The sequence below is a fragment of the Lepisma saccharinum genome, chromosome 1 (assembly GCF_977018435.1).
Source record: "Lepisma saccharinum chromosome 1, izLepSacc3.1, whole genome shotgun sequence".
In the NCBI taxonomy this organism is placed as follows: domain Eukaryota; kingdom Metazoa; phylum Arthropoda; class Insecta; order Zygentoma; family Lepismatidae; genus Lepisma; species Lepisma saccharinum.
Window position 1 is genome coordinate 205,918,385 of NC_139229.1, and position 16,574 is coordinate 205,934,958.

Genomic DNA, 16,574 nt, shown 5'->3' on the forward strand with positions numbered 1-16,574 from the left:
AAGAAGTGTCAATGAAATGGTAACTTAATGTAAACAGCACAATTTTCGCACTTTGAATGTTGTGAAGTTTATGTAATTGAATTGACTATGTAGTTCGTATTGGGGAATATATTTCAAAATCGTACGAGAACGGTTTCATTAGAATATGCAACTTCTACCGTAATATACGGGTAATGCAACTTTATGCTAGTGCGTCCGTAAAGTGGTATGTATTATATACTCGCATTCACTGCTACGGCTTACATGTGCTGTATTTTTCAACAGTGCCAACGTTATTCTCTTATTATTTTAAGAGAAAACATTATTTTCCCAAATCTTCAGCAGTTATTAGCATCTAAACTTGCGAAGTGGTATACCGTGTTTGTGTAGTCGCCATTTCTTTTCTGTTCTCTTTAGCTCCGGAAACTGTCCAGGACGAGAAGGCCCATGAAGTGGTCAGCTTAACGTGCTACAAAGCCACAGGTTCTAGATTCGATCCCATTTTTTGGAAAGTCGCGGAAACACAAATTATTTACTTTCACTACGAACAAATTAAGTATAGTTGAAAATTAAAATCAGGCCTTAAAGAACTAGCCGTTGTTACAGCAATATGGGAGGGACGGAGCACAATTAACTTTCATGATAGTTGACAATTTATAGTTATTTTTAGACGTTTCAGTGGGAGCCTTTGCTTAATGTAGTCGTCAAGAGGGTATCGTTAATTACTCCGTGCTAATTGCTTCCTTTCAATGTCTCGGGGTAGTGAGTTTATTATGAATGAAAACTAATAACCCGCCGTCAACTTTGTACGTACATGGTAGTCCCCCTCCCCAAAAAAGGTAACAGAAATATTGACGATTTTAATACCGTGGTCTCTTTTGGGAGGGGCATCCTGTATATAAATAATTGAGAACATTATGCCCTATATTGATATCAAATCAGACACTAAAATTATTTTAAAAATACAGTATTAGCATAGTTTACAGGTCGCTTCGACTTAAAACTATTAAAGCTAGGGCACGTGTATACGTCAATGAAACTCTTCAAACATTATATTTGTCTTTTATTGTGCGTCATCAGTGTTGCTTGCGATATACTTATTTGTGGAAAATACTTTACTTTTTTAAGGTATTTGTGCATTTTCTTTGTGTCTCTACACTCGTTCTTACTGTTAACTATACCGCCATTTTTCCACTACAGTGTTTGTGTTCATTATCAGACGACTTGATTATTCTTCAATATTTTGTGATGAACTTCCAAATTTCTGTTATAGACTTTCTTACTGTAAGTAAAGAAACAAATTGTATATTATGAAATCGAATGTATTCTCAATAGTGAAGATGTAATTGGAAGATTCTACAATTATTAAGTTATAGCACGAAAAACAAGGAAAATATAGAAATTTCCAAATTCATATAAATATTCATCATTTTCAACCACAGTTCTAGACGGAACATTTTAAACACTACTCTTGAAGATATTGCAAACGATAAACGTAGAAGGAAGGTATGCCTTTATGATAATGAAAGTGTGTCACTTCTTAAATAAAACTAAATGCTATTTATAAAAATCCTTCCGTCAGTTAATAAAGACGAATAAACAACGAATACATTTAATTGCTTTATAAGTTATTGCTCTAAATGTTAAATGTTTCGTCCAATCTTGCGTTCATTCGAATTATGAAAAAATCTATGTCCGACATCTTAGGTTCGAATTCTAGGTGAGGCATGGAGGTTCCATTCTGGTTCAAAAATTTATCCTTCATTTTCATTGTCGCGATTAACCTATATGAAGTTAAAGAAGCAGAATGCAGAAACAGAACGGTAATAATACGAAAATATTTGTAGCTACTCTGAAATATTTCATGGAATTAATATGGAACAAGACGTAGGAGAATCTAGCAGCAATGAGTACAAATTCCCCTTTCTCAGCATTATCTTGGGATTACTCCCTAATTTGCCCTTGTTTTCTTTGGAGTTCTTTGCACAAACGGAGAAGAAGGCGAGAAGTTGAGTTAGTCCACTAAATCTACAGGTAGGTTAATCGGGACTGAGCTTACAGTTCAGATCAACTATTTGCCTCCACCGGGTATTGAATCCGAGACCCTGTGACTACAAAGCGATGACATTACGACTACGTGATCATTGTTTTGCCTTTAGGGTAATCAGGGATGGCGGACCGCGCCATCAGATTTTGGGTGGAATTTTTACTTAAAATAATATAAATTTCAATATGTAAGAAAAGTTTACACCTTGGCACCATGCTGCAACGTGTGCAATGAGGTGGGAGAGTGGGCCGGCGGTGGGGGTGGGGTGGTGGTTAGAACACATTTTCTTAGTAATTCATTTACTTTAGCTGGTTCCATGTCAGTGTTGCCACTATGTGCACTGTATTGAATCCGTTAGGTAAAGGAAAGGAAGAATTTGGGGGGAAGTGAGATCATGCAAAGCGTTCAGTAAAGCTATAATAAAGTTAATTGCAGTAATAGGACAGTAACAGACACGCTATCATAATTAAATACTTTATGGGGATTATTACATAATCTTGGGGACGGGGGATGCATACCCTTGGAGTTAAGATACTACTACAACAAACTGAATCATGCAACTCCTATACACTTTGTTCAGAGAATCGTATCTCAGGAATTCAACACGTTACCAATGCTATGGAAATGCTAGTATGTCTCTTTTCTCGTTACTAATGCTGTGCAAGAAATGAAACCCTTCCTATCTTCCCTTGCTCGAATGGCACGTTTACATATTGATATGTGAAAAAAGGGGACAGGGATTCACTTTTTTTTTAACGAATCGTACGAGGGTCATACTGAAAGTAATGAGCAACATTTTTTCATGAATCAAGTTTTGGTTTTATTGAAGGAAAACATGACACATCATAATCTACAGACTTTTCTTTACTTATCAACAGTCTCTCCATTCCTTTGCACGAATTTTCCCCACCTTTCTGGAAGCTTATCCTTACAGTAGAACTGCGTTCCAGCTGCTCACAGACACTGCCACAGAGCGTTCTGTATGTCCTCCATTATCCGGTAGCGTTGGCCTTGTAACTGTTCCTTTACAAAACCGAACAGACGATAGTCGGAGGGTACAATATCGGGACTGTAGGGAGGGTGAGGCAGAAGTTTCCACCCCAATTTCCTCCCTGGTGAACTGAGAAGAGTGCGGGTGTGCATAGGTTTCCCAGATCACTGAAAGGAAAATGTAGGACATAATGTCCCAAAATGTAGGACTTTAAGTGAAAATGTAGGGCGCAAAACACTCGCAACAATTAATACAAATTTCTAGAAAAAGTTAGAAAGTAATTTAAAATTGGCACTTTTCAGTTTTTTTTAAAAAAAATATTCGATTTCTTAATGAATTCTTAAATGCAAAATTCCTAAACTTGTACTCAAAACTAAGCAAAACACTTCTTACTACGTTTTAACTGGTACTTCTTAGAGGTACCAATTTTTCTCAAAATTTCAGGTTTAGTCAAAATATATTTCTGAGAGACTGATGAATAGTCAAACTCTTTGAAAATTTATTGAACCAGTACCAAATGTTTTACAGACTTTATGAAAAAAATATTTCTCATGAGTCCGTTGTGCTGATGGTAATGAAAGTACTGTCTTAACATTTGCATCGTGACTCAGCAATTACCGTAACTTGAAATGATTCCAGATATTTCATCTGGCATAGTTTTTAGTTCAATAATTTTGTTCTCTATCCCCTGCTTTACAATCAAAATATTGAATAAGAATGGGAAACACCTTGTTCCATCAGTATAAGCTCCAAGGCAAGAAATTTCGCTGCAGCACCGAACAGTGACATTATCAATTATAAATTGCTTCCGTTTTTGTTATAGCAGGACAAACTTTTATTTTCTTTTTGGGCAATGACTGAATCAAAATAAATTTCATTATTGAGTTTAGAAGTGTAGTCCATAAACTTCTATTATAACTTGCATGATTTTCCTTGTTCAACTGAAACGCGTATATTCCTAATTCATATTATGTGATGCTCGAAATGTAGGACATTTATGATATTTTTCAAATTTCTCCCGGATGCCGGACATAAGGTTAAAATGTAGGACTTGTCCGGAAAAAAACAGACGTCTGGTAACCTTAGGTGTGCATTATCGTCTTGAAGGATAATTTTCTTTCCAGAACGTTTATCCAGTAATGCACGACGGAGCATGTGAAGTGTTGGATATAATAGCGAACATTTATGGTTTTCCCAGGTTCAAGAAATTCAACCAGAATCCCCCCCCCCCCCCGCATCCCAGAAGACGATGCCCATAATTTTGTCAGCAGATGGCACTGTCTTTTGTGAGCGAACGCTCCGAGGTTGATCTTCGATGCTTATGTTTCCATCTTTAAAATGTTTTACCCGTCTTCTAACACTACCAGCACCCATGCATACATCTCCATACGCAAGCCGAAGTCTATTATGAATTTCAGCAGCAGGAATTCCCTCTTTAACAAGGAATTCAATCACAGAACTTTGTCGAAACGAAACATCACTGTCAGCCATTTTGAAACAACTGCCAAGTGATTGAAGCTAATGATGTCACACTACCTCGACGCGCTGATTTTTTTAAAAATTTCTGCTCATTACTTTCAGTATGCCCCTCGTATTTCTTTTATACAGTGTGTTTCAAAAAAATTGATATCATTACAGACGTAAATATCTCAGTAACTACAAAGTCAAGATAGAGGAAACTACGGAGGTGTAATGCTCAACTCAATAAGATTTATGCATAAAAATTTGAATAAGAAATTCAAAGATACGTGGTTGTCACAAATGATTGTTCACAAGTGTTCAATAAATGCACCGCCTGTGACAAAGCACACGTCAAGTCGGTAGTCCAGCTCCTGCCAAACATGCTGCAGCATGTCTGCGGTAACAGTCTCCAGTGCGGCGGTGATTCTCTGCTGGAGTTATTCTAGGCTTGTAGGAAGAGCGGGGACATAGAAGAGTCCCTTCACATAGCCCCAGAGATTAAAAAAAACAATCACAAGAGGACATTTGATGTGAAATGTGGCCTCATTACAGAATAAAAGTGAATAAATGGCGAAAGCATCACATACAGTATGCCGCCGTGCAAATTTCACAGCGTGTGGGTCAAGAGAAGCAGCATTTCTTAATATTGCTTTTTCTTTTAGACGTGCATAGCAGCATGAAATTACATCTTGATCCGAACCATTTGGAGCTTAATTTTAGCTATTCCAATGCCAGGGGTCTTCTACCCATGACCCGCAGAGCCCTTTGCCGTGGCCCGTGCCCGCTTGAAAAATTTAGTACTTAACATAAAAACCGGATTAAGTTAAAAATAATTTCAATGCAGGATATGTATTATAAGTACAGACATGCGATCATCTGCCTACATATCCCACCAGTACCGCTTGGGGCTGGTAAATGGCATAATCTTACAGTTCTTAATACCGCAGTATAGCTTCGTGGCCCGCGAACGTCATTGAAATTGTTAATGTGGCCAACACTGTCTGACGATTGATTGATTTGCTTTATTTTGTTTCGCTTTTTGTGCCACTTTTGGCTAATTAGCGAAGATGGGGATGAGTGATGATATGATGAAATTGATGAATGGACACTCAAAAACATCCATGCCCAGGCCAGGATTCGAACCCGGGAAGCCTGACATCGTAGCGCGATGTGCAAAGCACTCCGCCACGATACTGTCTGACGAGTTGAAGACCCCTGCTCTATGCATTTACCTGAAGTGAAGATGCTCGTTTACTCCTCTGGGATCTCCTTACACTGGAATATAAAGGAAACAATAAAAAGTTACCGTAGTCTTCATTTCGTGAAACTTTTTACATATCTAATAAGTCGTCAGAAACAACGCTCATAAAAATCAAGTTTCTTTCCTTTGAGTCATCCGGTTATATAAATACATCAAGTTGAAGAAATATCTTAAATAGTGGCATGCGCGGGTGGGTTACCATTATATATCCATTATTGCCTCAGAGTTTCTACAATGTGAAATTTCAAAATTAGGATCAGATACGCCATAGCATGGATAAATTCGGAGCTAGTCCCGAAACGAGGTTTCGCCTAGATTCATTTTATTTTTTATCACGAAATTAGTTTGTTACATTTTGACAAAGTGGGTCATTCAGATTTAGAGGGGCCATGGGCCACTCTGCCCCACACTTGGCGCCGCAACTAGAGATCAGCCACGTACTTAAAAGTTTTCAAATAATATCTACGTTCCTTACATGGAGGACTTACATTATTTCCACTGTCACGTTTCTTCGTTTCATTGTTCACTAACACATCTCTTGCAAATATATTCAATTGAATTGAATTGTTGTTTAAAGTCCACTTTATACGCAGATAGGCTCATCGGGACTGGACATATAGTTCTTAAACTACTGTGCAATGTACCTCCACCGGGCATCGAACCCAGGACCCTTTGATTTCAAGGCGACGACAAGTACACCATATGTGTGTGTGTGTGTGTGTGTGTGTGTGTGTGTGTATGTATGTGTGTGTATATACCAGGTGGTCCAAAAGTCCTGGAACGGTCACGTGAGAAATACACATCGAATCGGAAACCGAAAAAATACGTGTTTAATAAGCGAAAGAAAGCTATTCAATGATATCACACTTAATTCCCCACGCCCACCCCCTGGGGGTGGGGCGGGGACCAGCTGTAAAATGTTAAATATAGAATCCCATTTTGTATTGTAGAATCGGAAAGAGAACTTCATTCCGAGTCCAACGAGCTATCAACCATCCTCCTAGCTCAATTAGGAACGGAGATATGGGGATTAAAAAAATTAAAAAAAATATTTAAAAAAAATAATAATAAAATAAAAAAAGCGAAAATTTCATAAAACCCCAAAAATTTTCAAAGGGACGCTCTGCCCCTAATTGAGCTAGAGTGAAAGCGATTGCAGATTCGGAATCTGCATGTGATCGTAGACCCCCTTCAATATACTCTATTGAAAGGTCTTGAAGGGGGCGGGGTGGGGAATCAAGGGTGATATCATTGAATAGCTTTCTTTCACTTATTCGACACGTATTTTTTCGTTTTCCGATTCCATGTGTATTTCTCACGATATGTGACCGTTCCGGACTTTTGGACCACCCGGTATATATATATATATATATATATATATATATATATATATATATATATATATATATGTATATATGTATATATATACATATACATAAAAACATACACACAAACACACACGTGGAAAGAGACCCTGGTAGCAGTAACTGACATGCGATATTTTTTATTTATTCTAATCTCTGTGATGAATGATGAACGTGTATACAACAGGCGATTTTCAGTTGACATTCACTTTCCATCTACTTTTCCGGACCTATATCTACGTAGAATGGATCTTTAGTACATTTCCGGCCATTCATATTCTACTCTAAATTTAAATTGTCTAAAGAATCAATCCAGTTATAATAACTACATTTTCTATCCTATCGGGGTGTAAGGGTGTCCTTTCAGAAGACACCGAAGTGTCAACCTCGCATTCACGTAATACACCTTGGACTGTCTCTTGCAGACTAACGAGGCTCTGGTGTTTGAACTCTTGTGTCGTCCATATATGTGTGTGAGTTTCCTTAAACCCATTACGATTAACCAAAAATGGCAAATAATAAACTAAATCCATCCCATTAGTTTGCAAGTGTTGCTAACCTTAGTACAAGAAACACAATCTCACCTCAAGCAAAGCTCTATAAATGATACAGAACTGGTAATTGAAATCCTCAATGTCCTCGATACCTGCAACAGAAATTATTTAACTTCAGTTCTGTAAGTAAATGTAGAACCACTAAAGGATGATCTAATTAGGGGTTAAACTCCTTGCTTCTCGGTGGGAGAGGATGCAATCCCATTATCCTCATTATCATAATCATGGATACAAATTTATCTCTTTAGCCAGGGATGACTGGATACATTGACGCTAAATGGCTGCCGTCAATTCGCACCCTGAATAAAAATCTAGAATGCCCCATGCACACCTAGAAAACTCAAGGGAGTGCAGAATAGCCATATCTAGCTCCGAAAAAGCCAGTCTAGCAACAGTGTCCTTTTTCAACACTTTCAATAGTCTTTCATATTCCACTTCAAAACTTTGCTGTTTTTGTAGAAACAACACAAATTCACTGAAATAAGAAGAAATCTAGTTGAATTTCTGCCCCAGAGCCCTACCGCATACAGTGGAGCCCATTGTGGGGGGCCCTTCCAATCATAATCTGGAGGATACGAATGTTCCAGAGGGACTCCCCTCCCGCCAATTATGCAAGCAACCATGCTCGTCACTCTGCTATATGAGATCTTATTATACTACGTATCAACTTCACTATCTCAGGCACGATTTAAAATTTGTGATTTTCTTGCATTAAATTTTCAATATGGTACAGTGGAATGCGTAAATATTACAAAGCAAATTATCCAACCATCCATCCCCATGTCATTTCTTTTTTGTTTTACACAGCGAGAGCTTCAAGAATTAAATCAAAGCTCCCGACAACTTCTGCACCAACAAACGCAAAACTCCATCCCTCAAGAAATTAAGATTTTTGAAATTAGTCATGATCAGTTTGCCAAGCAATACTTGTGCATCCCATTGTACTTTTTTTCATGCAACAATAAGGGTGATATTTCTTACAAAAGTAGATTTTTGTTTGAAACTTTGAAATCTCTAGTGAAATTTTTGTGCGCTGTGAAAAAAAATGTTGCAGATGAAAATCCTCCAACAATCACTAGTGCACTCTGTAGTAGACTTCGTAATACAGTAAATCCTCGTTAATCCGGACTAATGGGGGGATAAGTTGACCGGTTTAACGAAAGTCCGGAACAGTAGAAAGTGCATTAGAACTCCGTTTATAGCAACAAGACACGTTTATTATGGTGTATTTAAAGGGCATAGGACTAAATACAAGTCTGCAGGAAACAGAACTTCATCAGTGGTTGACTGCCTTTTCTTTGGGAAGTTCTCCCATGGACGTTGGATGTATGTATTCTTAGCCCTTACGGAATTAGCCAAAAGTGGCACAAAAAGCGAAGTAAAACAAAGCAAATCAATCAATCAATTAGCCGTTACGGAGCAATATGACGAATGCGATTGTTGACTTCTAGCTACATTTAAAACCTTGCATTCTGCTTTTTTTTTGTTGTTGTTGTTGTTGTTGCATTTTGCCTGTCCGGATTAAGCTAACTCCGGCTTATCGGGTCCGGATTAACGAGGTTTTACTGTATTGCTAAACGTACCTCTTTTCTCTGCCTCTCCGTAAGCCTTATCCAGGTTTTCCTTCAAGAACTCATACGAGGATTGATCTCGAAACTCGTAAAGAAATTCCAAAGCCAACTTCTTGCTCACTTTCTCATTTTCAAGCTGAAAAAGTGAATGCATTTGTGAATCAATTGCATAGGGCCATTGCCAGTGTACTCGCTAAAGCCCCGCAGAATCGTGGTGATGGGGTCGAGTTACAGCCCCCCCAAAGCTGTTTTTCTGTACCATTTTCTGACCATTGGTAATTAGGCATAAAGTTTAAAAAGATAAATAGAAACGTGTAATCAAAAGTTTCCATAAAACAATCATATTTCATATACAAAATTCCCTATATGAAAGTTGTTTCTGTGCAAAGAATGAAGAAATCAATAATTATAATTGTCAAAGACATTCTTTTGATCTATAAAAAATTAACACAATACTTACAATATTTTTACAAAATTATAGACTTGCAGAAACATCTAGTTTGTTTCACAATGTTTAAAACACCAGCAGGCTACCACTCGTATTTCTATAGTATTTATCACAGAGTATTTTACAAGTCATAACCATATTATTATAATTATTTTATTTATTAGATTTCTTGTATTTATAACTCTGTCGTTCGCCAAACTGCAGTTAGATTTTCTTTACGTGCCAAATTAAGTAATTAACGTACTGGAAACTACAGATAAAATTATGAAACTCGATTTGCCTAGGATACCTTATTTAGTTCTGCAAGATATGGCCTCCACTGGAAACCCTTTACACCATTAATTGTGTACAATAATCCAAATACTTTGTAATGAAGCTTTAAATATTAATATTATTTAAAAAGAAAACATTTTTAAAAAAGGAGAAAACGACCAAAATTTAATTGTGTTAATTTTTATTTAGGCCACTGAAACATCTCAGCTGGAATTTTCTATTGGTTCTAATTGAAATTTCAATTCGATTGAATTGGTTTCAATTGGAATAAATCGGATTCTATCGGATGCCTAATATTGCTATCGGAATGTATTGGTTTCAATCGGAATCTCAACTGAAACTAATTGGAAAATCAAGACAATATCCAATTGTTGAATTGTATTCAATTGTAAGTTTGTATATAGTGTAGAATAAATATGTTATAAATTCATTTATTGACTCAAAGCATAGGTATTTTAATTCTTGACACCATATTTCCTCATTGGGAAAACATGACACTTGAACTGAATTTCTTCTGAATTGTAATGCATACTACTGAAGTCAGATTTATCTTAATATTATACTATACCTATAGAACTCTAACCAACTCAACTTTAAAGGAGCTAGTAGTTGCAATAAATGTTCATATTAGTTCTTGTTTTTTGCAATATGAAATTTCCATGGCTATTCTTATGTGTATGTAATGCAATTGGAAAAATGATCAATCTTTTGATCAACTAAGACGATCTCGACAGTGTTTTATTTGTTTATCACTTTTTCAAGTGTTGTAGGTCATATTCTTTGTTTAACCTAATTTGTTGCTGTTTTTGCAAGTATATATGAAGAACAACATGTCAATTTATGACTGAAGCAGCATGTTTTTTAATTTTCTATAAGTGTGTTAAATACAATGAAGCTACAGAGTTAAAAACGTGTTCATATATTTTAAAAATGTTTGTATGTGAAAGTCTTTCTAAGTTACAAATTCCTCATGCTTTACCAGAGATTTATTTCAGTTGTTTTATATGATTTCTCCATTGCATTTACAGTTGTATAAATAAGAATTTTTCATAAGCAATATATTCAAAACAATGAAATATTTTCCAATAGAAACCAATTCATTACAATTGGCCAATCGGTTCCAATTGGCCAATCGGTTCCGATAGAGTGTCTATAAACTCATATTGGCTATCGAAACCAATTGGCAAAATTTCCAGCTGGGATGGTTTTTGTTAACATGTAAATGATGCTTCTGTATATGAGCTAGAATTTAAAAGCACGTGAGTAGTGGCTGGCCTCCGTGACAGAGTGGTTAGCACAGCGCATCGGCTCCATGGGTGTTCTTTGTGAGTTTCCTTCCCTTCATCAATTTCATCATATCATTACCCACTCTCATCGTCGCGATTAGCCAAAACTGACAGAAAATCGGCGCTAAATAACAAGCCAAGTCAAAATCAGATCACATAAGCGATAGTTACACACAATACTTAAGCAGCAAATATTTTCTTCTAAAATACTTACAATTCCAACTTCACGGACGAAACAATTGTAAAATCCCTGAAAATAAAACAAGATGTAAGAATTTATATCATATCTATGTCTTATTCTTTTCTTCATTGGATCTGCCCAATAGCATCGTGACCATTGTCTTGTAATCAAGACGTCGCGTGTTCAATTCCCGGTAGACAAGCGTTGCACTGTGGTTCAGATCTTACATTAAGCTGTGGTCCGTTCCCGCCCGATTATGCTATATGTGCATAAGTTGGACTTAAAAGTAAACATTGACAAACTTTGCTACATGTGCAGTCATGGAAAATAATACCTCCCCCATAGGGCCTAAATAACAATAGTCTTATGGCGGAAGTAGCTATTTCTTTCCACGATTGTACACAGAGGCGCAACCACGAATTCTTGTCTGGGGGGGGCAAGTAACAGGATAAACATACCAATAATAATAATAATAATAATAATAATGTTAATACTAATAGTGTTATTATAACATTATTATTATTATTATTGATTTGCTTTATTTTACTTTGCTTCTTGTGCCACTTTTGGCTAATTTGCGAAGATGGGGATGAGTGATGGAATGATGAAAATGATGAATGGATACTCGCAAACATCCATGCCCAGGCCGGGATTCGAACCCAGGACAAACATTTTTATTACTATTAGTAGTGGTAGTATTAATGACGTTATTATCCTCGTAAATTATGCAAAAAGGGGTAGAAGTTGCTGCTAAAGCATTTGTGTTCGAACAAACGATTTGAATTATTTTTTAAACACAATTTCACATTAATAACGAAAAACAAGCACATAAACTATTTTTGAAATACAGAAAATGTTTGATAAATGCATTTCAAATTATTTTTTACATTAACATAACGTTCATGCACGGTATATGTTTCACATATATGCAACGTGGAGTGACGTGGACACAAAATTGTGTGCTTATTCAAAGTTTCCTTAACAAATATTATATACAGCATATATTATTTAAATACATTACACAACCAATTCATCCATCTCTCAATAAACCAACAGGAAAAATTACATAAATTGTCTCTCAAATGTGCAGGCTCCCTTTCCTCCAAACAATTGTTCATGCATTTAAAACAGAATCAATTAAGACAGTCGTACTTCTCTGTCTGGTGATTTACAATGTATTACAGCGACCAAAAATAGATTGCGAGCGAAGCGAGGAAAAAAAAAATGGATCCAATTTTTTGGCAGGCTGAAATCAATATTAATTTAATAGGGCGCAAATAATTTCACGGAACGTCATGGCATTATATCATTTACAACTTTTGTGCCTCCCCGATGGTGTAGTGGTAAAATCGTTACCTTGTGATTAAGGGGTCCCGGATTCGATACCCGGTGGTTCGGAACCCACTCTAAGCTATAGCCCCAGTCTCAATTAGCCTTTCTGTGTATAAACTTTTTTTTCATTTAGATCGTTCGGCACCCAGGGCCGTCTCCCGGCGTCCCCTAGCTACGGTTCTGAACTTGAAGAAGAAAAGCAGGTATTGCGAGCGAAGCGAGCAAGAAAATTTTGCGAGAAGTATTTTAATTTTCATAAAATTTGAAGTTCTGGGCGGTAATTGCCCCCTGCAGGTACACTTGGCCGTCAATGCTTGCCCCCCCCCCTTGACCCCTAGAACTCATTTCCGACCAAGTTTGGAGGGGACAATGCCCGCCCTGCCCCCTGTGGTTGCGCCACTGATTGTACAGCAAATTGTTAGCCTACGATGCGCAAATAGTATAGACCTACACTACATGTATTTTCTCATGGCGAAGAACTAACTTGATGTATCTCTTGTTTCACAATTCTTTAAAGAAATAAATTATCTTTTTATCGTAACTGCAAATATGATTGTGTCGTAATATGACATTGACATTGGTGATGCTTTGTTGTGATAATCGAAATATTTATGTATATATATTTCTCTCTCTCTTTCTCTCTCCTTTAGGTCCTAATTTACTTCTCCATCTCACTTCCTAGGATTTCTCCCGTGACTTGATTTTCCATTTTTATTCCTCTCTCTCTCTCTCTCTCTCTCTCTCTCTCTCTCTCTCTCTCTCTCTCTCTCTTACATTTTCATACACCCAGTGACTTTCAATGGGATTGCTGCAACCCAGAAGTGTCAGTGACAATACTAAGAATCATATTCTCATCTATTTCAATGTAAATACAAGCAGTTTCCTACCTTGAGTTCTTGACTCTTGACAGTGACATCCTAATACGAATGTGCATGTTGAAAACAACTTGATTGAATATCAAAGAATTGCTTTTCGTAACACATTGCCTAAAGATTGACATTCCACAGTGACCATATTCCTGTACTTGAAACAAGAATAACTAGCAGTGGCGGCGATTAGGATGGGCGAGGGGTGGACAGTTGCCCCCCATTTTTTGCCATTTTTTCTCCTGCACCATGCGAAACCTTATCTACCAAGGGAAAGTAAACTGTTCTTGCCCTCCCCCCCCCTCCCCGATATCGCCACCACTAATAAGTAATCATGAAGTACCGATAAAACTTAACATATACGCGGTAAAATGTTTTGAGAAATCAAATGGACTGTACGAAAATATTTTACCCGTGAAGGGGGAGTTCCAGGGATCCTTGGGTTTTTCTTCAGGCAGGCCCCATATCCTTTTCTCGTTTTTTCAGTTGGTCGTACATGTGGGCAGTTGTTGAAAAAGAAACCCTGCCAATAAACAAGTAATGTTTATTATTTGGATACATCTAATACTAATACCCATTAATATTCAATTGGCAATACATGTGACAAATAACCAATGTTCGAAATAATTGTTTCTTGGAGAGATTTTACCATTGATTCCCTAATAAGCTTTTCTCACTTTCAGCCAGCGATAACAAAATCTTCGAAATGTAAATAAGAGAAGTTTGGTAAATAATCTGTTAATCATAAGGTTCTTCTTGGGAGTGTCTCTACCTATTTCCCTATAGCAATATATTAGATTGATTGATTGTTTGATTGATTTGCTTTATTTTACTTCGCTGCTTTTGCCACTTTTGGCTAATTTGCGAAGATGGAGATGAGTGATGATATGATGAAATTGATGAATGGATACTCATAAACATCCATGCTCAGGCCAGGATTCGAACCCGGCACCCCTGGCGTCGTAGCGCGATGTGCTAACCACTCCGCCACGAGGGCCGGCAAATGATATATTAGAATATAATGTGTACTATAGGTACATTCATTTAAAAACGCGGTTCATTTAAATAAAACTAATATCATTTGTGTAAGAACAACACTTCAAGGATCTTTATCTTTTGACGAAGATATGATATACAAATAGTGCAATTATCGCCTTCCATCACTAGAATTAAGTTCTAACACTACAGATTCTTGATCATTAAGATTTGTATTGTATGTAGTTTATACACAAACATAGATTTTCTGCCTCTTGAGGCGATTACATGAAATTGATGGAGCTCTAACAAGGAAACTAACGTGACGAATTCGTTAATCAATTACCAGGAGTCCCATGTTCGAGTCCTGAGTAAAATATAGATGTGTACATTATGATTGTCCAATTTTCTCTTTCATCAGATCATGAGCCATTTTCCTGGTTGCCATTAACCCAGAAAGGTAGGGAAAAGTCGTAAAATAATAACAATAGAAAAAATAACAGTTCAGCTTCCACTTGAGAATATGATTGAAAGAAGTGTTATTGCTTACCGTTGTGCAGTACACCAGTACCAGAAATATGAATATTGTCGTTGCCAACTGCATTTCTGGTAACGTGTTTAAGAGTCTGGATTTGATGGATGAATTTATGGAAAATATGTGTACCTTCTTATAATATCACACGGAGAACCATAAAAAATTATAGTAGGATAAGGTTCACGTGATATTCTGTCAAATTTGCTGTCAAATTGTACACCCGAGCTCGCACCAGCTTTTCTAGCATCTCGATATTAGTGCTGTTGATTATGGGTTTTGATATTTTGCTGGTTCAACTTCCACGTGCCAATCAATGGCACAATTGCCTAGCACGCGAGTAATTCATGCTTATCTTCGTTCGGGGGCTTGGTACTCTATTGTGAAAACTGACAGGCTGAAGAGTACAAGGAGAGGAGGTCAAGGGTAAATAAACAAAAGTGGAAAAATTCAGGGAGTAAGGCCACCCTTTACGTCATCAATACGATTTTGCAGAATCTTTTTGTCATGTTTCCATACCCCCTCTCCCCGCTTTAAATTTCATTGGTTAGGTTAGGTTAGGTTAGGTTAGGATTTGGTTATTTTCTACGCTGTGTAATAGGTGTTATGTGGTCTAAGAGGAAGATGTAATATAAACCAAATAAAATTAATAATGCTCTCTATCATGGGCGCCCGCAGGGCACTTGGAATAAGGTAAAATTGCCTACTTCTCCTTTCTGGCTCGCTTCCTTTTATCGCTCCTCCCAGCTGCCATGTTTTTGGATATATTATTATGCCTAATAATATTCAAGACTCATTAGTTCTGTATTTTTATCACCACGTTTAACACGTTCGAGAAGTCCGCTGTATGTTCATGATAAATTAAACGGAACTAGGCCTACAGTTTAAATTTGGATGAGAACGAATCTACAAGGTGCCTTTGATAGGTAATCGGACCTGAGAATGCGTTCTCATTTCTTTGTTTATTTTTTTTTTACTCCTCATATCTGACCTTCAGTTTACCGTGACAACGGGAGGAATTATGATAATATCAGAGGCGTAGCAAAAGGGTGGGCGAAGGGGCTCGCGTCTCATAGACTTATTATTCTTTTAAATGTAATAAATAGAGGTGAGAAAAATAGATGGAAAGGACTAATTTTTGTGGGCGATAAAACTACAACATTATGTTTTTAACCTGTTATAAATTCCAGTGATATATTACAATTTGAATGAGTACGTCAACTATTTAGTATTTTAAATAAACCGGGTGGTAGCTGTTTGATTTTAGAATGTTCAGGAAGCCATACAACAACAATGAAACGTTCTCTTACAAATGTTGATAAGCATAAACACCATTTTCGACTTCTCATGATTTAGTGGGTTCGAGAACATCGAGAAATATTATACACAGCAGAAACAACAGAAAATTAAGGAAACTTCACGTATTTGGTTAAATTTCTTTCCAAATATGACC

The 16,574-nt window shown here is 36.9% G+C and overlaps 1 protein-coding gene across 1 annotated transcript; it reads right to left on the reverse strand.

Annotated features, from left to right (window-relative positions):
• Positions 1 to 1,043: 1,043 nt before the first annotated feature.
• LOC145991335 (uncharacterized) lies at positions 1,044 to 15,216 on the reverse strand. Its single transcript, XM_083127336.1, has 7 exons — positions 15,140 to 15,216; positions 14,027 to 14,137; positions 11,450 to 11,485; positions 9,241 to 9,364; positions 7,688 to 7,749; positions 5,711 to 5,753; positions 1,044 to 1,261 (listed from the first exon to the last, which is right to left on the reverse strand). Exons 1-6 carry the CDS (start codon positions 15,191 to 15,193, stop codon positions 5,730 to 5,732), a joined length of 411 nt encoding a protein of 136 aa, XP_082983462.1. The 5' UTR covers positions 15,194 to 15,216; the 3' UTR covers positions 1,044 to 1,261; positions 5,711 to 5,729.
• Between the last annotated feature and the right edge of the window lie 1,358 nt (positions 15,217 to 16,574).